Source organism: Scleropages formosus, chromosome 12, assembly GCF_900964775.1.
Source record: "Scleropages formosus chromosome 12, fSclFor1.1, whole genome shotgun sequence".
In the NCBI taxonomy this organism is placed as follows: Eukaryota; Metazoa; Chordata; class Actinopteri; order Osteoglossiformes; family Osteoglossidae; genus Scleropages; species Scleropages formosus.
The window spans coordinates 15,853,011-15,877,605 of NC_041817.1; the positions used below are offsets into that span (position 1 = coordinate 15,853,011).

General features: G+C 43.7%; 1 protein-coding gene across 3 annotated transcripts; it reads right to left on the minus strand.

The window, feature by feature from the left end:
- Window positions 1–53: 53 nt before the first annotated feature.
- Window positions 54–18,202, minus strand: LOC108920675 (calcium-binding mitochondrial carrier protein Aralar1-like). 3 transcript variants are annotated; one of them, XM_018729592.2, is made up of 18 exons: window positions 18,139–18,202; window positions 17,117–17,170; window positions 15,147–15,292; window positions 14,171–14,286; window positions 13,279–13,418; window positions 11,395–11,541; window positions 11,153–11,291; window positions 10,815–10,908; window positions 10,202–10,286; window positions 8,397–8,481; window positions 7,515–7,673; window positions 6,395–6,447; window positions 6,150–6,230; window positions 2,862–3,002; window positions 1,574–1,712; window positions 1,044–1,202; window positions 844–934; window positions 57–630 (listed from the first exon to the last, which is right to left on the minus strand). In XM_018729592.2, the coding sequence occupies exons 3-18, from the start codon at window positions 15,254–15,256 to the stop codon at window positions 426–428; spliced, it is 1,944 nt and encodes a 647-aa protein (XP_018585108.1). In that variant the 5' UTR covers window positions 15,257–15,292; window positions 17,117–17,170; window positions 18,139–18,202; the 3' UTR covers window positions 57–425. The 3 variants fall into 3 exon arrangements, with proteins under 3 accessions (XP_018585106.1, XP_018585108.1, XP_018585107.1); XM_018729591.2 differs by lacking the exon at window positions 18,139–18,202 and adding an exon at window positions 17,898–17,968; XM_018729590.2 differs by lacking the exons at window positions 17,117–17,170; window positions 18,139–18,202 and having other exon boundaries at window positions 54–630; window positions 14,171–14,645; window positions 15,147–15,161.
- Window positions 18,203–24,595: the final 6,393 nt, after the last annotated feature.

Here is a 24,595-nt window from a genome sequence, read left to right on the forward strand (position 1 = left end):
TGATTTATTTCAATAAAATGCATTTAAATTATTTCCTAATTTTCCAATTATGACTTTCTCAAAATTCAGAAAAACACCTGTACATAAGCCACAGTATACAATTGCGACAGGGAGGGATATACTGCTTGTTAAGCTGAAGCAGTGCTGAGGAAGAACAGTGTCATTCTGCTCAAGTTCCAGCTCTCTGCTCCGATGTACAATATGTACAGTATCCATATGTGCAACCTATGCAAAGCACTACCATGCAGAAGATAAAACAAATATAGTTTGGATGCTCAAGAACAAAGTCGCAACAGAGCAGCCTCGTCTCAGATCTCCGCTTCAACAAGAATGGAGGATGGAGAACAATTCCTAGAGATGTATGATCGGGATATCCAGTTGAAGAAGCATGCAGCCACTATGCAGGAGGCACAAGCACCATGAGTCTAGGAGGCCTGTGGCTCCCCAGGGGCAGATGGCTGGATTGTCGCCACACCAGACGACTTGAACTTGGGCAGGTGCAGGCCGAACTTGTTTTCCACCCCAGCGAAGGTGGCAGCAGCCAGCCTATAGCCCCCCACGTGATCAGGGCTCGCTGGGGGCAGCTCGGAGATCCGGGACTTGGGGGTGGGTTCAGAACCTGTAGGACGGCTGTGGAAAAGAGAATGTCATAAATGGCAGATGTTAAGAGTGGGCAGCCAACTGTGTGGTTTGCTAGTTATACTTAGCCATGTCTGTTCATAAGAACGTTAAAAATACTATTTTATTCTGAAGTGGGAAGATTCCAAGAAATTATACACAAAAACTTTCAAAAGACAACCGAAATTGCAAGAGTGGTTTTAACAAGTTGGCATAAGCACTTACTGCCCTCCGAAATCAATGTAGAACCATCTCTGCAGGAGTTCATAGGTCAACAGAGTGACAGCAAACTGAGGCGAGGACCTGCACACGCGGGCTGAGAGAGCAGAGATGACATTACAAAGCTAGAACCGACACCTCAGAAGGCCTTAATCGGGCCATTACAGCAGCCATGGCGGGCCTCATTCCCCAGCCAAGGACCCCACCTCCAGCTCCCTTCCACAGGGCTCTGAAGCCCTCCTCCCGCAGGATCTTCCAGAAGCAGTCGATGACTCCGCTGTACGTCGTCTGCCCGGCTCGTGCTGCCACCTGGAGCCTTGTCTTGATGACATCAGCAGGGGTTACCAGAGAGGCAGCAGGAACACCTGAGCGTGTTTTCATAGACAATGTCATGACCCCACCTCACACATTCAGTAGTAGCTGATTTACCACCCTTCTAGCCCTTTTGCTCAATCCAGTCATGGGTTTTTCAAAAGCAATCCTGAATCATTTTCTACATTTAAACAGTAACTTCACAGTTGTAAGGACAAATTTCTCCAAGCAAGATAAAAATTACCCACTAAACTTTTGTAAACATTGTGGGAGAAGGGAGGGACCTTACTGCCCCTCAGTGTATCTACCCTTGTTGCCTGTTAGACATTTCTCACTTCTCTCAGCACAGCTATGGATACGAGCGAGCAAGTTGAGATATTCCCCCAATGAGGCGGACAAGATGTACACTAGTACACCTGCTCACCTGCGATGGCGCCGGCAGCGAGCAGCTGCAGCGGTCCCAGTCGACCCTGTTCGTCAGCTAGCTCCGCCTTGGTGTGGGCGTACACCGGGAAGTAGATGGCTGAGAACGGGATGTCACGCAGGAAGCAGGCCTTCGCTCCCTGGGGACATCGGTGACAAAGGATGCCTTCACTCAGAAACTGCCTGCCAAAAGCAACCATGTCCGATTGCTTAGCACATTTACTGCTCGTTAGAGCTAGTCCTCTCTATCCGACTATTTTCTTATCCAGCAGCGCTCAAATAAAATATCCGACAGATTCACTTGCAGGTGAAAGAGTACTTCAGCAGCACTTCAGTTTTCTTTCCAAGCATGGCTGCCTTTGAGATTTCTGTCATGTTGCGAGTTTCATTTTCATAGAAATGAGTTGTACGTCATATTACCGAATGCATCTTTCTCGCAGAAGATTTGGCAGTGAGTCCATTAATATGAGAATCACTAATACAGTAAGGTACGAGGTCTCTAGCCACACAGTACATGGTACCGAGAGCATTCTGTGAGCAGGCAGACACGTCATCCAGTGGATATACAGATTTATCCAGCCTGGTCTCGGGAGAGAGTAGCAGCCAGTAAAGAGGAGCTGCTGCATAGAGTTGAAAAAATGTCTTCAGTTGTGAGGCACATAAAAGTTTCCAGTTTCATGCGAGCAGTTAAAGCAAAGCCGTGTCAAACAATGGAGCGGCACTGCAGAGCTGAGGTGCCCTGCGATGGCACCATTTTCGCACATGTATTGACACACATGCGCAAATGTGTCGAGGCAAACTGGAATGACACAGACCCCTTGTCTATTGTATTCACTCAAAGAGGGCAGAAACACTTAACACGCCCTTCGCTGTCTGGTATTCATTAAAATATGGACCATGAACACATTACACAAGAGTGAAGCAAAGCCACAGAAACTTGGACAGGAGCAACAGCAAGTCATAAAGAACAATCCCCATCCTCCACACACCAACATTGGACTGGTCTTTGGAAAAGAGCCATGGTTGTCTCTCCAGCCATCTGCGACACCACGTTCTTCAATCCCCTCGCATTTCAAACTTTCAGTAAAGAGCTGTTTTATTCATTGATACAATATCTACAGTATAAAGCTCCTATCAATATGAAATGACTGCACAGTCATTACATATTGATAGGAGCTTTATTTATCAAGGGCGATTACTTCTCAGAACAGCGACTGCTTCTCAGAGCCTTTTCATACATGATTTCACCCTTCTGCCAGTGAGTTTGAGACAATCAGCTGCAACAGTACCTTGTAGAGGCCAAAGAAGCCCAGGTCCCGCAACACACTCAGCGCGCTGACCCGGGGTCCCGTGGTGATCTCCCCCGCCACCTGCAGCCGAATCTTGACAATCTCCAGGGGGTTTGTAAAAATGACCTGGGATCCTCCAGCCTGGAGGAGGGGAGAGAGAAAGGTGGAGTCAGTGGCAAATTCAGTGACCTCAGTAATGTGCCTCAGACCCCCCATGACAAAGGAGGCACTCTGTGTGCATGTATGGAAAAATTAATGGCTGGGGTATATTAATGACAGATCTACAGACAAAAGAGCCATTTTTAGACATCTATCCTTCCATCCATTCTGTAAACCACTCAGCATCACCCAAGTTACAAGTGAACATACAGCTTTTCACAGTTATAGAGCAAACAATGAAAGCCTAGATGAGACTCACTAAGTAAGCCCAAAAAAACTATTAGAAATCATTTATATTTAAAAGAAACTATTAGAAATAACATTTCATTTGACTTCATTCAGTATTAAAGTTGCAAAACCAACACTGAAAATGACCCCCTTTGACTCCCCTCCTCTGTCCATTTCTCCACACCAAAGAGGCAGCAAACCTGGAACCTGTGTGAGCTGAATTAGTCAGGTACATGCTTAAACACATCTGCTGACTGCCACCATGAAACCGCCTCCTATGCTATACTCTGGGTATGTCAGTACCCATTTCCCAGAGCAGCCCTCATCACGAATGGAGCAGCATTCATACACACATGGGGTCACGGTGAACTGGAGCCTAATCCAGCAACACAGGGCGCAAGGCTGGAGGGGGAGGGGACACACCCAGGACGGGATCCCAGTCCATCACAAGGCACCCCAAGCAGGACTCAAATCCCAGACCTGCCAGAGAGCAGGACCTGGTCAAACCCACTGCGCCACTGCACCCCCCCACAGCACTCATACAAGTACACAAAAAAACCAGGATGAACACACAGACAAAATTTTGCACATACACAACACCAATCAAAAGTTTGAGTACACCTGGGTAATATTTGAGCGGGAGAAAGTGCACAGAAGAGTGAAAGGGAAGCAACCCAAAAGTATTCTGCATCTAAAAATGCAGAACATTAAGACAGCTACCTTTGGACCAAAAGGTTACAGGTTCAAATCTCACCTCCAGCTGTAGTACCCTTGAGCAAGGTACTTTTCCTAAATTGCTTCAGTGAAATTACCCAGCTGTATAAATGGGTAAATAATTGTAGACAGATTAACATTGTAAGTTGCTTTGGGAGAAACTGTCAGCTAAATGAATAAATGTAAGACTGCTAAAACTTAACCAAATGCCTGTTGGACAAAAAGTTCTGTCCAAAAAATTAACTTTTCACTAGTACTTTATATCCAAGAGAATTTTCAACAGTTTGTAACATACAAACATTTCTACACTGGTCTGCATTCCAAATTATCAAAAGCACAATGTGATCATTTTGGACTGTGCCACAGTGCAACAAGGACAGCGTCTTAGACAGACAGTCCCGGAGCAGTGGAGTTGCAGGCGACAGGCACTTTGTAGCTGGAAGGTATGGCACTGACCCCATCCATTCGCCCTCTGCCCTATTCTCTGCACCTCCAAGGCACCTCCTTGTCCCTGGACTCCGCCGGGATGGTGCCATGTACTCCTGCCGGCAATAAGGCTGGGCAGAGACAGCCACCCCCGCTCCCCTGAGGTCGAATCCTCACTGACTCCAGCATCATTCATCACCCAGCCTGAGATGAATAGGACCTTGGAGGCCCTCAGTGACACTAAGGGCAGGGGTCCTCTGTAAACATCCGACCTAAAGCCTAAAAAGAGTTCCAGGGGAGTTAGACCCCTCGAACCCTAAGACCAGCTATCTGCCTATCTGGCAACTCATTAACTCCTTCCGCGAGTCATTCGCATGTCCAAAAGACGCACTTCCATCATGCAGATACTACTACAGCACCAACACAGGGGACATGTTTCCAATTACCTACCTCCGTGTAATACTGCAGCAAAGTATATTCAGTGTGTCGCAGGAGGAAACCTATAACAGTGGTGGAGTACATGCTGTAAAATAAACTGGTTTACTGTAGTGAAGTCACTGTCATCATATACACGCCTGGTCAAACGGTAAAGATGTTTTACACGAAAGGCCTCAGACGCAGGCTCTGCTGTCAAAGTCAATCAAGCTGGACAGTGGAAGTTTAACATGCCCCGCTCCCCCCCCAGGACCACATCCATCAGTTAAACCCTGCCAGAGGTCACAGCCCTGAAGGCGCTCCTCTCCACAGCACTGTCAGTTCCTCCCCAGTCAGTGTATAAGCTCGTCTAGTTCAACTAGGGTTTCCACCCTCGCAAGCAGCGTGGAGATATGCCAATATGCCAAATCCTGAAAACAAAATTAGCTGTGGTAAATAAGGACCACTCACAGGTATAATTTCTTGAAATTGCTTCTAATTACAGGCCTGTGAGACCAAAAAGCATCCAGGCCTCCCACATGGGACAAGGCAGGTCAGTGCTCTATCAACAACTGGGACTTTTACCACAGATTTACAGAAACACTTGTGCAAAACTTACACTGGTAGTTTTTAAAGAGAAACACATCCACAGGTGTTAGATAAATGTTTCAACTTTCTTTTGTCTTAACTCTCAACTTAAGGGGTCTTAAAGTCCCTCTTGCATGTGTGGCAGGAGGACTGTTGTCTCTTCATCCAGCAAGATATGATTGCCCATTTATTTAAGCTTGTATCTGAAATCAAGAAAGATTCAGTGCTGACACACTGATGGCACACTAATACACTGGAAGAACTACACCCTTCGCAAAACTCTCCACGTTCTGGTCAGCCGGGACACAAATCCCGTGAGATTTTAACAGTCACACATAGCAGCAACTGTTTACATTCAAACAATTACGCAAGAGGCAGCAGGTAGTCTGATTGTTAGAATCATAAAATTGTAACAGGTTCGCATTCCTGCTGCTGTGAGCAAGGGATTCACCCTAAATAGCTCACTAGAAAGAACCCTTCTAAAAGGGTCAATTTTAAGTAGCCTAGAATGGTGTACTTAGCATAGTAAGCTACCTTGGAAAACAGGATCAGTTAAGAGAAAGCAATGTTCTCAAATAAAATGAGAAAAAAAATGATTATAGCAGTAACACCAGAAACACGAGCCAAACAGGAAAAGTAGTACCAATGGTGAAGCATCCCTCAAACACTGCAGTGAGGAGACCATTCAGTCCTTCTCCTCAGAGGAACATTTTCAGAGGGTGTAGGAGGCAGGACAGAGTCCTCATCACCAATACTCACACATCCACCAGCTAGCACCTCAGCAAAGAAAGGAATGGTGTCATCTTTCGTGGTGAACTTGTCCCTCACAAAGTCATTCACCTGCAGGGGAACGAGGAATCAGACATATGGAAAGACCGACATCTACATCGGGTACAGAACCCTGAGAAACTGACGTTAAATACGCTGAATTGGTAAACACATTCTTACTTTTCACACTACTGCAAACTAAATTCATATATCCTGAATTTCAAGCAAGGACTCACCGTGAGCTTGATAGCCTTCTCTGGGGCAACACCTATGAGCTGTGGCAAAAGGCCTGCAAAAGAGATGTGATGAAAGCATAACCATTATTTAGGTTACAGACCTGCAAAAATATTGCTTACTTAGGGCAATTAAACTTTTTTTTACACAGTGCATTACCAGAGTACACAGGGATTTTCAGAAATATGAAGTGGGTTTTAACTTAGTGACAGGGAACAAAAAAAGTGCTCTAGCGATGAAGACAGCTGGGCTGTTCACCCTGCCTTTGGCCAGGGAGATAAGTTTTCAGAAGGGCTGCCGAGTGACTCTGCGGCGTGGAACCACAAGACAGCCGAGTGCAACTGCCTCTCGCAGAATCACTGTCTCCTCAGCAGGGTGGCTGCAGGACTGGGGTGGGTTCAGCATAACAGAGAGAAAGAGGACTGAGCGAGCTGTCCGTGCCTAAGCAAGCAGTAGGTGGCAGTCTTGACCTTCTCCATGTGCCTCCAACTCTGGCGTTTGAGCTTATTGCATGGGTGCGCACACACAACACATGCTCCAACCTTTAACCTTGAACACCCTTTCTTCCTGCCTAGTTTTTGTGTGTAGGTAAAGATAGCACCACCCAAACTGCACCTCATCATGGACCTACTGACCCAGTGAGGACTTACTACACCAGCCCTTGAAGAACTCAATTTTAATTTATAGTTATATTTACAATTATTCATTTTCATTACATTTACATATATCCATGAATATTAAGCTACCTATAATTATTTAACCATCTTACAACTATCTTTTTTTTCCCCTGGAGGAGTTTTTCATGGTACTTCAGAAGAAGGTGGGACTCGAAAATGCAATCGCCAAGTCAGATGTTGGTAGTTCTAACCACTATGCCACCTTCTGCCCTGATACTGACACTACGCCACCTTCTGCCCTGATACTGAGTTTTACAGTCTTGCAAACTACACAGTGGGCTGTGGCCACACCGCAGTAAGTAGAGCTGTTCTGAAGTTTATCTCATATGGCTTTTATGCTGTTGTTACACCTTTCCTGTAACAAGTGCTAGAACTCCCTAAAGAAAGGCATTTGTTGCGTAATATAATATAACCCTCCCAGGTCACAGTACAGATCCCTCCTCACCTCTGTAAAAGCCAAAGAATCCCTCATAGCGGAGCACCTTCTTGGCACAATCAAAGCTGTTCTTGTACATGAGCTCTCCCACAAAGGAGCCTGTGGAGCGCTGGTTCTGCATGCGTGTCTTCACCAGGTCGATCGGGTACACGGCCGTTGCCCCCGTGGCTGCCAGACACACCATCCAGTCAAAAACAGGAGGCAAGCTCCCCACATGGGGCTCAACACACACAGCAGGCAGAGGTACCACTCACAAGGAGCTCTTTGTGTAGACATTTGAAAGCGTGCCTCTAAATGTAGGGCTTTTAAGACACCCCAGCCCTGGGGGGAGAGAGGAAGAACCAGTTGGGACACCTTCCCATTGGCTACATTCTAAAACAGTGGTTAAGACTCAAACAGGGGTACTTGCCTGTGGACACCAACCCTGTAAACTGACTTGTGAACAGTGCAACAAGTTGCTGGTAGCATGACTCCTCTTGCCTAGGCATCTGAGCAGCTTTGGAAAAGCTTCTCTATATATTTCATAATAATGGCCTCCATGCTTCAAGTACCCACTGTTGCCATTGCTAAGCAACTGCAATTTTAAATTGTTATTGTAAGACTGTGAAAAAGCCCTTCAGAGAATCTCTTGCACAGAACCTTTCTGTGGGAACTTCTATGTCTCTATTGCTTTCATGTGATTGACCAGACAGAGGTCTCAGTGTGGCTCTGGAGCATGAGTATCATCCCGGAGCTCACTGTCCCAAGACAGTCTGGAGCCATCAGTACTAGGGCGTCAGAAGGCTAGACCCTCAGACGGGCGGCAAGAATCAAAGACCTCCTCCTCGGTACAGTGGGCAGGCCCCGGGGCCTCAGGTTACCCCTGCACAGAGCCAGAGGGGTATCACTCACCTCCAGCGATAGAGCCCAAGGTGAACCTGTAGGCAGACTCTGCTGCCTGGAGCCAGATAGGCCGCGCCATGTCCCCATACGCCTGCTGTGGGGTGGGGGAGAGCAGACAGTCAAATCACTCTGGAGACAGACAGGAGATCAGGGAGGAGACATAATCGCCCTCTGTAAAACAGTTCAGTATCAGATACAAGGCAGTGCAGGAATTTTTGGGCCATGTGACAGGAGGGGGAAGGTGGCAGAATGCTACAGAATTAGCGTATTACTTCTCCACAGTGTGAAAAGTGCACGTTGGTGTACAATGGGAGAAAACTGCTGATGTCCATCATTTGACCAGATACATACCTGCTTACTATGGTGAGAAACACCTCTGTAGTAACTAACCTCTTTTGATGTATTTATTTTTTTTTTTTTTTAAACTGTGAACACTGCAAACATTTCCTTTTCTGGACTGTGGGAAAAAAAAATAAACCCATAGTACTTGTGGCTAAAGGAGGGGAAAAAACAGATTTTCCTGTCCCGTGCGAACGCAGGATTATGTCTGTCCTGCTCGGAGTGAGGCCATGTGTCACGATCCCGCCTGCGTCCTCAATCACAGCTGGTTGTGCTGAGGGCAGAATGTTAATGAGGGAGTAGACGTGATCAAAGGCTCAAACGCATTAGCAGCTTCCTTCCAGCACAGCAGTTGCAGGAACATCCAGATCGCCCTGCTTTTCTCCTGCTTAACCATCACACTGACTGGCCATGCTTTCCACGAGACACTACACCATTCCAAAGAAGCACAACCATGCTGAATTCTGACTTGGCGTGGACATGACCAGCCGGAACAAGCCAAAGGCTCTTCACATTGAAAAGGCTGGATCTAGAAAATAGCCCTCCAGCAAAGACTTTCACAGCAGCAACTCCATCTAATGAATATGTAGTTCATGAATTCAAAGCAGCAGCCTTTTAATGCAGGAAACATTACAACCCCCCTACTCATGTCTTGGAAGTAATGGGGAGGCTATTATCCTATTAGGTATACATAATTCACTGCAACAAAGGGGAGAACATTATAATGCTCACACTGGTATTCAAAACCTTCTTACATAAGTCTCTCATCCATGAGAATCTTGGTGGTCAAGCACCGGACCAATGGTCACTGCTCTCACCGAGCGTTTCAGACTTCAGATTTAAAAGGCACTACCATGTGCTGCACCTTGGAACAGCAGCCTATTAAGCCCTTTCACATTTAGAAGACTGGATACGGTTCAGACTTAGGCCCTCAACAGTTTAGCCACCACATTATGGAAGGGTAAGCGCTATTGACTCAAAGTCAAAACTTGGTTGACCACTTGCCTGGTTTTCACAGTTAGGGAGGCAACAGAAGTAATTTACCATTGCCTTACACCATGACTCTCTGAACTGTGGGAGTAAATCCACACAGTCATGAGGAAAACATGCAAACTCCACAGAGAGAGTCAAAACAGGCAGTCTAAGAGTAGTGTGACACCAGTGCTACTTGCTGCACCCATATGCCATGAACTACACTTAGATGGTTAGAATAAGTAGAAATTAAGGTGTGCTTGCAAGGGATTGCTTAAGACAGTCAGCACTATGACCAGGCTCAAAACACACTTACTGCCATAATTTACACAATATATCCATGAAAGGTAGAAGGAATTAATATGCATCTGAATTTCATAGACCTCATAACAACACAGTATGATACCCTTAAACATGACTGAAAAATACAACATAGGTGTTGCCTGGGCATAAATATTTTGCTATTCTGAACATGAATGACATCACTGCTTTTCATCGCCTACCTGTTTCTGGATCTCGGCCAGGTGGTACGGGAGTGCGCCCTCCTCCAGTGGCGCTATCCTTTCGATGTCTGCAAGATTCAGCCTCCTGAGGCCAGAAGCAGGGCAGTGAGCTCACATTTTCCACATGCTTTTACTGGCTCCTGAGTGCTGTGTTACTGCTGCTTTACTGTTGTACCCACACACATTCACAAAACATTCAAAAGATGAGCTGGCAGCACATGGCTCAGAAGCAGCCAGGAATGATCGGAAACAAACAAATAAGTGCCCCGCATCCAAGTTTGCCAGTGGAACACAAAGAGCTCACTGCTATCTCCACACCTTGTAAACAATGCCCCAGAGTTAATTTGCCAGCAAACATTCAACCAGCAGCCGCCCCAGTTTAGTGAACAGCAGCTTAATAAGAAACGCACCTCACGTCTTATTCATTGCAGACGGGTGTAAAAGCTAAAATGTACTTACATGTTAATAACAAAAGGAGTTTTAGGCAAATGTATTGGGAAAAAACAGTAGAAAAATTCACCTTAAGTCGTCCTGAGGCATCATAGCATTAAAGAGGGGCCTAAGCTGCAAATACTTCCTCAGACAAGGAGAGGGATTTTGGGGCTGTTCTTACCCAGAGTGGGAGTGAAGACTGGACAGCTGGTACAGGATATCGATCTCCATTGGAGTGATCTGACCAAACTTATTAGCGACATTAACAAACTCCTCTGGTTCAAAGAGAAAGAAAAATGTCAATGAAGAGTTGGGATGAAGGTCCCTTTTCAAGGCATCTTTAAGTTTCCATCTAGTGTGGATCAGGAAAAAAAAATAAAAACACAGAGGATGCCAAAACTACGACAAGCAACTTGTCCAAATGCATGGTACTAAACAAGGGCAACAGAATCAACAAGGTGTGCAACTAAAGGCTGATTCAATATACCAAGCCGCAAGTGGCGACAGTGACAGAGTCACCTTTAGTAACCAGTGTGTCCTTCCGTGAACCGGCCAGGGTGCTGTAGATCTTGCGGATGAGCTCCATGTTATTCAGCAGCGAGTTGAAGGCGTTGAAGTAGGAGAAGCTGACTGTGTGTGAGGTGCCACCTCCCACAGCCTGCGTTGCAGGTGGAAAGAAGAGATTGGTGAGGCATGCTTGGCCAGTCCATTAACCTCCCCAAGCCACCCTCCCTCACCCTGCTGACCGCTCCTTCACTCACTGACACAAGGTTCTCCTCCACAAAAGGTGTGAGCATGTGGTGACGGATGGTGACCATGATGTCGCTGAAGTCCAGGGCAGAGATGGTGCCGGTCCTGCCCTTGTCCTTCTGTGCAAAGGCCTGCCGGGCATGTTCCAGCTGCAGCTCCTACAGGGTAACACATGAAATTACTTCCAACAGCAAGAAACCCCTCCCAATAAATGACTGAAAGTCCACTGTGGAAAAGAATGTGCATCCCTCCATATTACAGAAAGTGCTGTAGCATCATGCCTTCTGCAGAGCCCTACAGTAGCAATACATTGTCATATGTATCAATGGTGACGTGTGGGTGCTGGTTCTCGTTACCCTCCAGGACTGCATCTAATGAAAACCATGCCAGGTGAACCCTGATACCAGCTCAAGGCCCAGGGGAGGAAACAGGTGTGTCCGCGACAGCTGGGGAAATAATTGAACATGATTGCCATGCAATCAGGGGTTGGCGGGGGGCAGGGTCTGCCTGACCGGAGGGTCAATGGCACAGTAAGAACTGATCAGCCTCTTCTGCTGGCCGGCTACAACTGCTATTGTGAGCTGCAGCTCACAGCAAATGCACAACGTTTTGTGACCTGAGCCACAGTGAATCTCACTTACACACAGCCAACCCAATGGTCAGACCCACTGCAGCTTTAAACAGGGTGAGAAGGGTTTGAGATCTAGGAAATAGTTTGGAGGGGTATGTGTGAATAACAAGCAAGATGGAAAAGGAGAGCTCAGCTAAGTACTACAGAAACAAAAGACACCCATTTAGTACTTGCAGCTCCTTCTCTCCATATATGTCCGGTAGCACTGTTATCTACTTCAATGTATGCAAACAACAGTTCTGTGTTAAGCTGGCATACTTACTAAGCAGCCAAAGAACATTAATTTGAACAAACACGCTTTTTAATACTGTATTTATATGCTGATCTCATCAGTGATTGCCTGTGTGAAAAGTTGGGCAGAACACTAATTTATTGCATTGGAGTAGAAACTCAACATTATCTGAACATCAAAAGCAATGATGTGACTTTTTTCCTTTATATACAATCTGTGGACACTAACACTTGCATCTGATTAGGCTTGGTGACTTAAAATGTGTTTTGTGTCTGTATGACAGGATAAGGTGACAGTTTTGCTCTGGAAATTGTTTACTGAGGACCTATAGTGACAGATACCATGTGGGAGCTGCAATGCCAGCCACAGAGTAATCACCTCAGCAAATATCCACTTTGCAGGAGCACTGAAGCCCTGGAAAACTGGCAGTGGCCAGCCATTGTTCTAAACCAGGCAGTAACAAAATACCACATTTTGCAGGACATTTTTTCCAACTATTAATAAGGGATAAATTGTGTATCCATCTCTTCTCCACTGCTTCTTTTCAGTGATGGACTGAGTTGGCAGACTACACCCACAAGGTGCAAACTGGGAAACATGACACGACAGTACTTACAGTACCAGCAAAAACTGTGACCACACTTGCTGGAAAGTGGTTGTCACAATACGTTTAACAAGCCTGATCAGGAAATCACTTAGTGAGTAATTTCAGCTCTTCTGCAGCAATTCCCAAAGGTGTGGGACAATCACAGGTTGGTTCCACTGTTCTGTCCAGTTTGCCCCATGCACTTATTGCCCAGGTTACCAGCCAAAATTTTGACTGATACTGTACATATCACTGTTGACTGACTAAAACAATCTTTATACATTAAAAACAAACCAAAAAATTGACTAACTTGATAAAACAACACTGGTACCTTTGTGCCTATCTGATACTTAATTCCTACCCAGCTGCATGATGAATAAACAGTCATGTCTACAGTTACAGACACGGACAAATCAAAGCTAAGACACATGTGGACAGGTCTATACCTGCAGGAACTGCGTAAACTCCAGGTAACTGAGGTGTTTCTTTCGGTCATGACCAAAGTGCAGCCTGATGAATTCACAGTCCCAGTTGAATGGGATGTGGTGGTGGACAGTGGTCTGGCTGAAAATATCTCGCACATTTTCTGCATTAAGAAAAAGCAATCAATCCACAGAAACAGCAAACAATATGTTTTGTTCAGCAGGTATTTTCTCAGAAACCAGTCATTGTTGAGACATTACACACACACACACACACACACACACACACACACACACACACACAAAAAAAACAGCATCATGAAAATCTCATCTCATGTCCCTTGGACTCCACTAGATGCAGAATGCCCAACATTTGTCGCTTATGATGCAATCAGCATCAAAAAAGCTCTATTGCAAAGCCTGGCTTGCATTCTAGGTCCTTCCCCATGTTGAAGCTACAGCTGCTTTTTGTTAGATAGCACCAGCATCAGAGCAATTATCTTGCTTGTTTGTGCAGTTGCAGCAAATGAAGCAGTACTGCATGGCTCAGAACAGCAACACATAGCTGGGCATGGGCCAATTGGGGTGGCTACACATTGACCAAAGTGGGCTATCATTGGCGCTGTGGAAGTATTAGTGTCCAAGTCGCCTATTACACATATACTAATTTAATACAAGCTTTAAATGTGACTGACAGCAGGCAACTGGAATCGTAGATTTTTAAAAATTGTGCAGAAAATTGTTGCATTGTTTCCCTACAGGTTTGAAGCTAAATTACAAAGATTCAAGACCTCAGCAACTGCCATCATCAATAACCACTACATTACCAGTGAATTAAGAATTTTACTATTTTTAATAAAAACTGCAGTGCTAAATTTCTGCGTCAACGAACAGGGTGAATTCCTGACATACTTACCAAACGAGACATTCCCTGTTCCCGTCTTGTCAAATAACTGAAAGGCTACTATGAAAAGGGCATCCGGGACACAAAGTACCGACTCAAAGGCCAGAAACTCCTGGAAAGAGATCAGTCTGAGGAAGAAGAGCACTGTGTTAGAGGTCAATTTCTCTTTAAAGTAATGCTTACACAACATAACCAAACAGAGTAAACAAGCAACACAGATGTAAATTAAATCAATATTGATCAGAGGGGTCATTTTTGCAAGTAGGTAAATTAAAACAAAAATTAAAGAGACAAACATTATCATGCAGCATGTTTTCTGAATTAAGTGTGACATGCGTCCCAAGACATTTTTTTCCATAGACTAAAAACTACACATTTGAAGATCGAAACTGAATGAGAATTAAAAGTTTAGTGTCATCAAAATAGCTTGGAAAGCCATTACTTTCAAACAGAAGCTCTGAATGCAACAGGCGTTTGCTTCTGCCTCCTGAAAAAAACAATTAGACATAAACCAACACAAAGACAATATCCATTGCAAAATGCAGGAATACTATACTGAACGACACACACTCAATCGCTTTCAAGATGTAGGGAGAGAAAGTGTTAGGCATGTCTACAGTACTCTTTAAAATTGACGAGGGAGCTCATTTTATTACTCTTATCGCACAATGTAATTTATAGCGGATTTACAGCCAAACAATTCTTTCAGTGGCCTGAATGAAGCGGTTATTTATGAGGACTATCTGGTAGCCACTGTGCAGTGCTTCTAAACTGTGCACTATAACTTCATAATAGATGTGACAACCTTCCCTTTTCTGAGAAACTATTCAAACACGTAAACAATTAAATGATACATGTAGGTTAGTTCTGTCACGTATCATATTCTAGCTACCCTGTAGACTGGCATCGATTCTGAGCATATATACACACTGCTTGGTTGTTTGTTACCATTAAAAGTAATGTAAGGAGGAGGCTGAGAGGCACCCACCCATCTTTGGTGGTGTCAGCCACCCCGGCAATAAGCTGCACAGTCCTGGGGTTGTGGTGAAGCTGCGTGTGTAGGCCAAGGAACTTCTGCACAAAGTCACTGGGGGTCATGTAATATTCTCCATCCTTGTCCACAACACTGGCGTGCTAACAAAAGAGAGAGAGACCAGCCAGGTGAGGGGCTGCTCAGTCAGACACACAGCTACACAAACAGTATACAAGTTAATAAAAACTCAAAAACAGAGCCAAAACAAACCATTTAAAAAAACAACCACAGCCTCTTAAAAAGACCACAGAACACGTTTCAGACAAGGTTATATTTCGGCTCCCAGCAGCAACAGCAAAGGAAATACAACTCCTGAGAGTGTGTACTACAAAAAGGCCAGTCGCCAGGTGCCCTGCCAAACAGTTACGTACCCTGTCACCGGAAACATCTCTGGCTCATGGGCTTCTCCAAAGTGTGAGTTCTAAGTAACAGTTAGCCACAACACCTATAATACTTACACGGATGAAACAACAATGACAATTTCTAAACTTTCCTAAAGCGGCCCTGATGATTTGACCAGCCTATCTGAACACATCCATTTAATAATAAAGCAATAAACTCTTATAAATTAGTCCAATGGCATATTAAAACTTGGTTATTGACTAACTTTTCAGTAGTTCAAAGCATAGGAGGAATCAAGAAGTTTTCCAAACAGAAATCCAACAAAGTTTCTAGCAATAAACCCCTAACTAATAGAACTGAAGACATTCAACAATGAGTGGTAAAAATCTGAGACCATTTTCCTTTCAGAAATCAAGACTTGAACACAGCCATTGTATTCACACTGATGACCTTTCACACCTGGCTTACCCAGCAGAAGGGTCACATAAATGTCAAGCTCTAAAGGAAGTCAAATGAGGAGAAATTCCTGGGTGCAAGCAGGGCTCCGGAATTAGTCCGGGAACGTTCTGTGACCTTTCTTGAAGCGTCCTGGACTCCAGCCACACCACATGTATCCCAACACTAACCCTATGGTAGGGTGGAGTGCTGCACATCTAGCCAAAACAGGGCTCTCAGCGCATGTGGTTACGGACTCTATAACATACACTCACACTGCGTACTCTTAACCCGGATGTCCCCTTTGAGAAACACTTTTTTCTAAATGAGTAAACGTAATTGTATTATAATGCCAGTCCAGTCATGGACCAGTATAATAAAAGAGGGATTATGAGTCACAGGTTTGTTGCACTGCACTTTTAAACCCTTTTCTGAGAACCATCAAGTGTCTTTGAAAGATACTGATTAGTGATGCTGAACTTCCCTTGAACAGTGGTGCGGGCATTGAGTCAAGTGCAACTCATAGCAACCGCTTGCATAGTTTTCTAGGCAAGAGGAACAGAAGGAGGGTCAGTCCACACTAAATCTTTATTTAGCTATTACCTTTATCCAAAGTGACTTGCAGAGTAGGCTTTACAATAATTTACCAATATATACAGGAGGGTATTCTAACTATCTTTTCAGGGTAATTGCTTTGAGGGTATTACAATAGGAGTGAGATTTGAACCATGGAAATTACAAGTATAACCAATAAAGCAAATCCAAACATGGCAAATAATTTTCATTACTGGTGTAGCCAGAGTGACAGCCTTGCACTCACATAACCCAGGTTTGAACCTCTGCTGCTGCACTACCCTTGAGCATGGTACTTACCCTGAATTGAAACAGTAAAAACTACCCACTTGTGTAAATGGGTAAAACATTGTAAGTAGCTTACCCGTAAGTCGCTTTGGAGAAAAGCATCAGCTAAATAAAGAAATGGATTTGGAAGCATCACTTACTTTTCGCCTAATCTAAAAAAAGCTTGCTGCCATCCAAAAATTCATCTATGTTCACAGAAAAGATGCAAGGAGCCAAAACTGATGACGGAGAGAGAGTGTGTGTGTGTGCTGTTTTGGATGGGGGCATCCATCCACTGCTCCTCTTACCTTGAGGAAGATGGCCTTCAGCTCGTTGGGATCGGCTCTTTTTGTGGACTGCACCTGGGGCAGAAACGAAAGGGCAGGTGACGGGGGACACACGGCACACACACACAGCTGGGCTTGAGGCCCAGGAGAAGATGTCTTTGAGGGTCTTCCTGAAGAGTACAAATGAGGGGCGCACTGAACTGTGCTGTGGCGCGCGCGCGCGCGCACACACACACACACACACACACACACACGACGAGAGAGCACACAAGAACCGACACACACACCTCAACAACAGCATACGAGACAGAATGAAACCCGTTCATGACCCTTTTTCCATTATATTACACATGTAACCGAGCGTTCGTGTAACAAAAATATCTAAAATTAATCTCTTTCTCACACACAAAAACACAGTACGTACGGTAGGGTCCACAGAACTTCCAAAACAAAAATACAAAAAAAAACACACGCGTACAACGCCGGGGGACATGCAGCTGGACCGCACCGGGTAATTTAGCACCAGGCGGAACGTCTGAAACCTAAATTTTAGGCTAAAACACCCGAAAAAACACACACAGAGTCAGAGAGAACGAACCGAACCGAACGTTCAGAGACGGGACACACAGTAGCGCGAGGCCGGGGGATTCGCGCCGATGCAGAAACTGGGCGCGTGACACGCGGCGATGTGCACAGGACACACACCCTGCACTACTGACGAGCAGCGGCAAAAACACATGTTAAAACAGAGCGCGAAAGCTAACGGGGATATTCAAAATAAGTGCATTGGAGCCAGAGTCACCTTGACCGCCATGCTGAATGTGACGTCACGTCGACTGGCGCACGCGCTCGCCGCTTGGCGGCAGGGTGTTCGGAGGGGGAGGGGGAGGGGGAGGGGGAGGGGGAGGGGGAGGGGGAGGGGGGTCGGAGGCACAAGAACGTAAATCGTGACAATGGAATTTTCTTTGAACTGAAGGAATTATAGGTTTGTTTCGCCGATGAGCCCGCAAGGTGGACTGCGGTGTGGAAGCGTGGTTGCTTACTCGTTCCGCCACTTGATCAGGAGCAGAAAAGTCCCGCGAGGCTGCGTACGAGTGTAGGAGGTGACGTAATGAGCCCCGGGTTTCTCGAACAGTGCGGGAGTGTTCGGTAGGGGTCTTTCACCCGAAGTGTCGTGGCGTCAGTAGCGGTCCTGCTGCGGTGGATCATCATCGCACTTCCCCTGACGAAAATGCAAGCACTATTAAATTGCAAATTACAGTTTATCCGGACCGATGCTTCGATCAAAACGACGTCCAGAGTGACTTATCCGTGTATAGCTGGGCATTTTCGGGTTAAAATTAGTCTCAAGGCAAGCAAGGCTGGGAATCGAACCTGGCTCCTTCGACTTCAAAGCGGTGGCTTAGCCATTGCGCCACCTGCTGACCTGCACGTAGTCTATGTGGCTGTGTTAGTCCAATTACCGTATTAACTGTCTCAGTGACGATCATGTGTTGTATGTATGTTGTCAGCTGAGCATTGTTTTTACTGAAACTTTACATTCACACGAGCAGATTACTTGCACTGTCACTTTAACTATTCTCAGTTTTAAATACTGTCTATTGTTACTTATTGTCTCTGGCTGTCTATTGTTACTTATTGTTATTTACTGTTACTGTTATTTATTGTTATTGGCGTTCCTTGTTGTTATTGTTTTGTTTTTGTCGAATATTATCTATTGTTTTTTTGTTCATAGTCTGTGGAGAAGCACTCAAACAAGAATTTAATGGTACTTGTGTGTACACGCGGTACTTGTACTTATGACAATAATAAACCTTGAACTTGAACCAAATGTTCTGGTTACAGACCCAGTTTCCTTGTGTTCAAAGCCAGATATAAGTTCTGAAATCTGTTATAAACTCTAAACCTAGTGCATTTGTAATTTTTTTTGCCTTTTTGAGTAATAGCATAAAACAGTTGACAAATTTGACATTTGACAGAATCATGGTTTGTTGGTGAGATGTGAAATGAGGGAGGTGGAAAAATTGGAGATTTTTAAAAGCATGAATGACTGTAAAACTACATGAACACGACCACCAGTCAAAATGGAAAAGAATGACTGAATGAAACTTTATCTAAGTGTAAACCTGCTGGGTCTCTTTTTTTGCCCTCAAAAGCTCCATTCATTGTATATATAAATGTTCTAACATTGCAGGAAAAAAAACACATGGTGCAGTTTTCATACAGATGTTTTGCAGGAAGCAAATTTCTTTCTATTATGATTTGGTGGAGATGTTTTAGATAATTAATTGTTACCAGTCTAACAAATTATAAAATGTGTTGTCCTGAAATACTTACAAACAGTTATATCATAACACATAATGGGTCATAGTTTTCATACAGTTGCTTATCTTGGTGCATCTGTGGTTTATCTGAATAAAAAAGTGTCAGTTAAATGAATGCTAATGAAAATTAAGCAAACTGTCAAGAATAAAAATTACCTTTACAATGTAACATTTAAATTAAATTCAGAATCAAGTCTTTCACCCTGTATATTCACGGTTTCCCAAACAGAATAATACATTTACATTTATTGATTTAGCAGACACTTTTGTCCAAAGCGATGTACATCTCAGCAAAAGTACAATTTATGCATTACATTGAGAGGAGACATAGCTGCAGACATGAAAGTCTCAGGCAAACCTAGTTTGTTACCTACCACTTGCTGCACTAAGGTTCATCGTGCAAGTAGGTGCATAAAACACAGGATAGACAAATCCTGACACCCTCCTACCAATTTATTTTTTTTTTAAAAATATTATAAGATACACAAACAAGCAAATACAATGCCGGAGTAGTGGCTAAATAAAGGCTATATCTGGGGATGCTCATGAAGTTACGATGCATGAACATTTACACCGTACATGAGCTGGAGAGATCTTGGGAGAAGTGGGTCTGGAAGAGGTGAGTTTTCAATACTACCAAGAATACTAGTTTAGTTAAATTTATCAGCTGAAGCAGACAGTTGAAAACAATGATTTCCACCATTTAAAACAAGAGTAAATGTACTCACACATGCACATATACATATTTTCTATGAGATGTACATTCCTTTCAAGAAAACTGTCTGCTAATGATTACATGTAAATATATAGCATGTGTGTGTGTTACTGACAAACTGTTACTAGTCTTGGACATTTTACCCTTTCTATAAGAGAAAGGTATGTATAAACTACAAATAAATGTATTTGGAGCAGCAGCAGAGCCAATCACTCTTTTGATTTCATTGCTTCACAGTAGCTTCTCACAATAACCACTGGCACTCTGACATTATCTAAGACAACTAGTGAAGAGTGGTCCCTGAACTTTTTAAAGATGTGTGTATGCATGACAGGGGGGTGCGGTGGCGCAGTGGGTTGGACCACAGTCCTGCTCTCTGGTGGGTCTGGGGTTCGAGTCCCACTTGGGGTACCTTGCGACGGACTGGCGTCCCGTTCTGGGTGCGTCCCCTGTGTTACCAGGTAGGCTCTGGTTCCCCACGACCCCATATGGGACAAGTGGTTCTGAAAATGTGTGTATGTATGACAGACTGCATCTGTTTTCTTACAGTCACACAAGGTATCACAAATTTGAATGACTGAAAACAGCAAAGATACATTTTTTAGGAATAACGGTTAAATATTTTAGCTGATGAACTGAGCGAAAATGAATCGAGCAGATAATTGGAATGACCCTGGTGAGTAGGCATCCTAGCTACAATGAGAACTACACAATAACTATAATAAGGCTACTCACTGACTGCAATTAAGTTTTACAGTGACTACAGGCCAGACACAAAGCGTTGCTGCAGTGCAGCAGGTGGAAGACAGGAGGGGCGGATGGAGCAGGGAGGGGGCCGTGGACTACAGGACAGAGTTCAGCAAGCAGCTGCTGCCCTGGTGCTGGTCTCCCATCCAACCCAGTTTTCACCCATGTCACCCCAAGTGCTTCAGTAATGGACTTCCATTTGAAGGACATGTGTAACTGTGAATGCATTTGTCTTTTTTGTGTTCTCTAATTGTGTCATACAGAGGATGATTCAAAGTGTGTAACAGTGCCCTCATCCCCTACACTCCCACAGCAGGTGAAATCAAAACAAAAGTCAAACCCTTTTAGTCCTCTTTACTCCCTGATTTTGGTGTTTTGGTGGTTTAATGCTTTGTTCTTGACGCATATGCTATTGTCTTCATAAATATGCTGATAAACCATGTTGTGCAAACTACTGTGACAATATTACATAGTCTTCAATAAAGATTTTGTCAAAAGTATAAAACAGTACAGACAAGAAAATATGACATGATTAAGATGAGATCAACCCATGAAAAGGGACAATGACATTCCTTAGAAATTCAAACGTCTTACTTTTTGTGGATCAACATGACAGATTAAGCTACGGCCACATGAACATGACAGCAGGAGCAAAGCAAAACATTACCTGTTCTTTTTCTTGTGAGAATGTTTGGTCACCACAGTACTTGATTTTCACTGGGTTTTTAACAGTGGCCCAGTATGTTTTGTACTACAATAATAATCTATTGCAAATGGGACAAAAGGCTTCAAAATTTCACTGTCAACTCATCTAAACTGAGCAATGGATCCTATTTTAAGAAGAAAAAGCAGCCTGGAAGTGGTGTATGGGTAGGTGTTTGGACAATACAGCTCATTTTCCCTGTGCTCTTGCATGGATGCTTGTTTCTCATATGGCAACAATGGTGGAGCAACAGTCAGCTGCAGGTGCATTAAATCCAGTCAGATATTAGACGACGTCTGAATGGAGGGGGGAATTAGCGGTGCAGCACATTAGCCTTTGTAGAACTCTTTTGCTTGGGCTGGGGTCCGATTCCCTCTTTTGAATACAGAGCCATGAGGACCTGCACTGGAGAAGCGGTGGTTGCTGGCGTGCGAATGGCGTGAAAGGGCTGCTTAGCGAGTTAATGCAAAGTGTTCTTGTGTCAGTCCTTGTGGAAATAGATACAATGCAAACATTGTAGCAGGAGGACCTACACATTCTGGTGAGTAAAATTTACTCCCATCCCCTCACCATTCAGAGATGACAGCAAGTTAATTTGATTGAATCTGCTGGCAACGATTAGAGAACAGAGGACTGGAACTGTGGTATAGGGTTTTTCGTGATGTCAAGATCAATTCATTAAATTTTATTGCCCGGTGAGGAGTAGAAATAAATCATTGTCGGGAGTCCATCAAATATTCATGGCTTAGGATAAGTAGTAAATGTATTCAATTAATTGGCTTACAGGCCTATTCACTACAGGATAGAAAAGGGGGATTTAAGCTCCGTTCAGCTGACAGTCCTAATTACATGATAGCTTTCCTTTTTTGTCATGAAAGTATTCATTCTTTCTATTTCATTTCTTAAGCCTTCTGTATGTTGAAGCAGTAGTAAGCTAATGAAAGAACAATAGTGTCTTATTTCATTATGCCTCTTCATTATTTGTGTGCAGAGCAAAAACAAAGAAATTTCTAAATTTTTGATGGAGAAGAAACTAAATTCTTTTTTCTAGGCAGTCTAAAGCATATAGAAATGTCATCTTGGGCTTCATCTTGTTCTGAGTTAATGTTCCCTACAGAAATAATCTTTGAATTGTACACCATATGATTAAAATATGCTGTATATATTTACGGTAATATCTAGTGATCTATATATATTTCCTTTTTAGTTTTGAGTCCAAGTCCTCTACCATTCTTACTAACCACTTTCTTCTTGTGATACTATGTAATAGGCCTTTTGGTGCTGATTTGCACTTTGGATGAGAATATTAGTCAAGTCAGCAACAGACTTGTAGGACTCTGAGAAGGTAAAGTATGTTTTCCACTGATACAGACCCCTCCATCTTTATTCCTGTTTTTAAATACTGCTGGTCACACATTGATGAGCTGTAGGGCAATGGTCATCTGCAGGATTGCCAATCACATACAGACATACTAAGGGCACTTTACATTCAGCAATCCACCAGAAATGCATAGACTGTGAGAGGAAACCCAAGTGAACATATGGAGAACAGGCAAATTCCAGACAGCCTGGAGTAGATTTAAACCAACACCCCTCCATCTCAAGCACCTTACTACTCTCCATGCCACCCAGTAAAGAACCAGTCACTACAAGCTGCTGTAGCATCCATTATGGCAGGCCATGCCCTGGCCACACCTACTTCCCTGCCTGAACTGACAGCCACACCTGGAAAGGTCTTGTTAATAAGAAACAAGCAATAGGTGTGGCCAATTGGACAAACACAAAAGTCAGTTTAACATTATTTCCATAAGAAATAATATTAATTTGATCCCTTTAATGTCAGGCAAGGGTTAGGTGTATACTGTTAGTATCTTTGTCTAGCTGTGCTTGCTGATGCAGTTTCTTTTTAGTCTTACATTTTTTATATCATGTCAGACCGTTTAGTGTTTTTGCTGTCATGATGCACATATTATTTCAGCAATGGCTATAATAGTTATTGTGAACCTCAGCAACATTGGTACAAAGTCTAACCAGGAAACATAGTGCACGAGGCAGGCCGTATCCTGGGTGGAGACATTGTGCTGTGGAGCTTTACTAATGAATGTTTGGTTCCAGCTCCTGCTGTAATACCCATGAGTGTAACTTCTTTTGTAAACCTATTATGAAATGAACTGTTGTGAAGCATTCAAAATATGTTCCCCAAGCTTCATGTAGAAAGATAGAGGTTGATAGCTGGTTAGCTAACAAACAAGCAAACGCTGGCTAAGTGTTTAGCACATTTAAGATAACAATATAAGAAGCTATGAAGTTATGATGAAATACATGAATGAAATAAATTAAACAAAAAAGTAACTCACTCTATTTACAGCCCTATGCCTATTTTGACCTGAAGTAACAGCTATCTCAAAACAGTATTACCCTGGGAGTGTGATGAGTGCAAAACTTTATAGGTAGCTACAGGAAAGGAAGTCAGAACTGTACAGGAAGTGTAACTTGTTGGAAGATAGTTTTGATATCTATTTTGTGCCTTAGCTGCATTTTTCAGAAGGATAGCACTCATAATTTATGTCAGATTAATAGTAGTTTAGCAAATGGTGACTAATTGTGACTAATAGTGGCAAATTGACACAGACCGGTTTACTTGTTGTGCCTTTGTCTTGGCACACCCCATCACATACCCAGCCTTTGTGGAACTTGCCACCAATTACTGGGCCAGTTTAATTACATTTTTCTCCTGGATAGAACGACATTGTATGCCTGGAAAGCGTTTCCTTTGTGCCCTGGCCTCTTGTCCTTTTATTTCAGGGCAAGAGCTGCACTGAATTCTGATGTGTTATGAAAAGAAGAATGAAGGCCAAAACCGTAAAATGAGCCTCCATCAGTGTTGTTGTTTTTTAAGCCTGTCACACATTTACGTGAACAATAGTAAATGGACTAAAGTGATATAAAGAGCGTAGATTTTTTCCCACTTTCAAGTTGCTGTCCAGCAATTAAGCACATTATAAATTCAG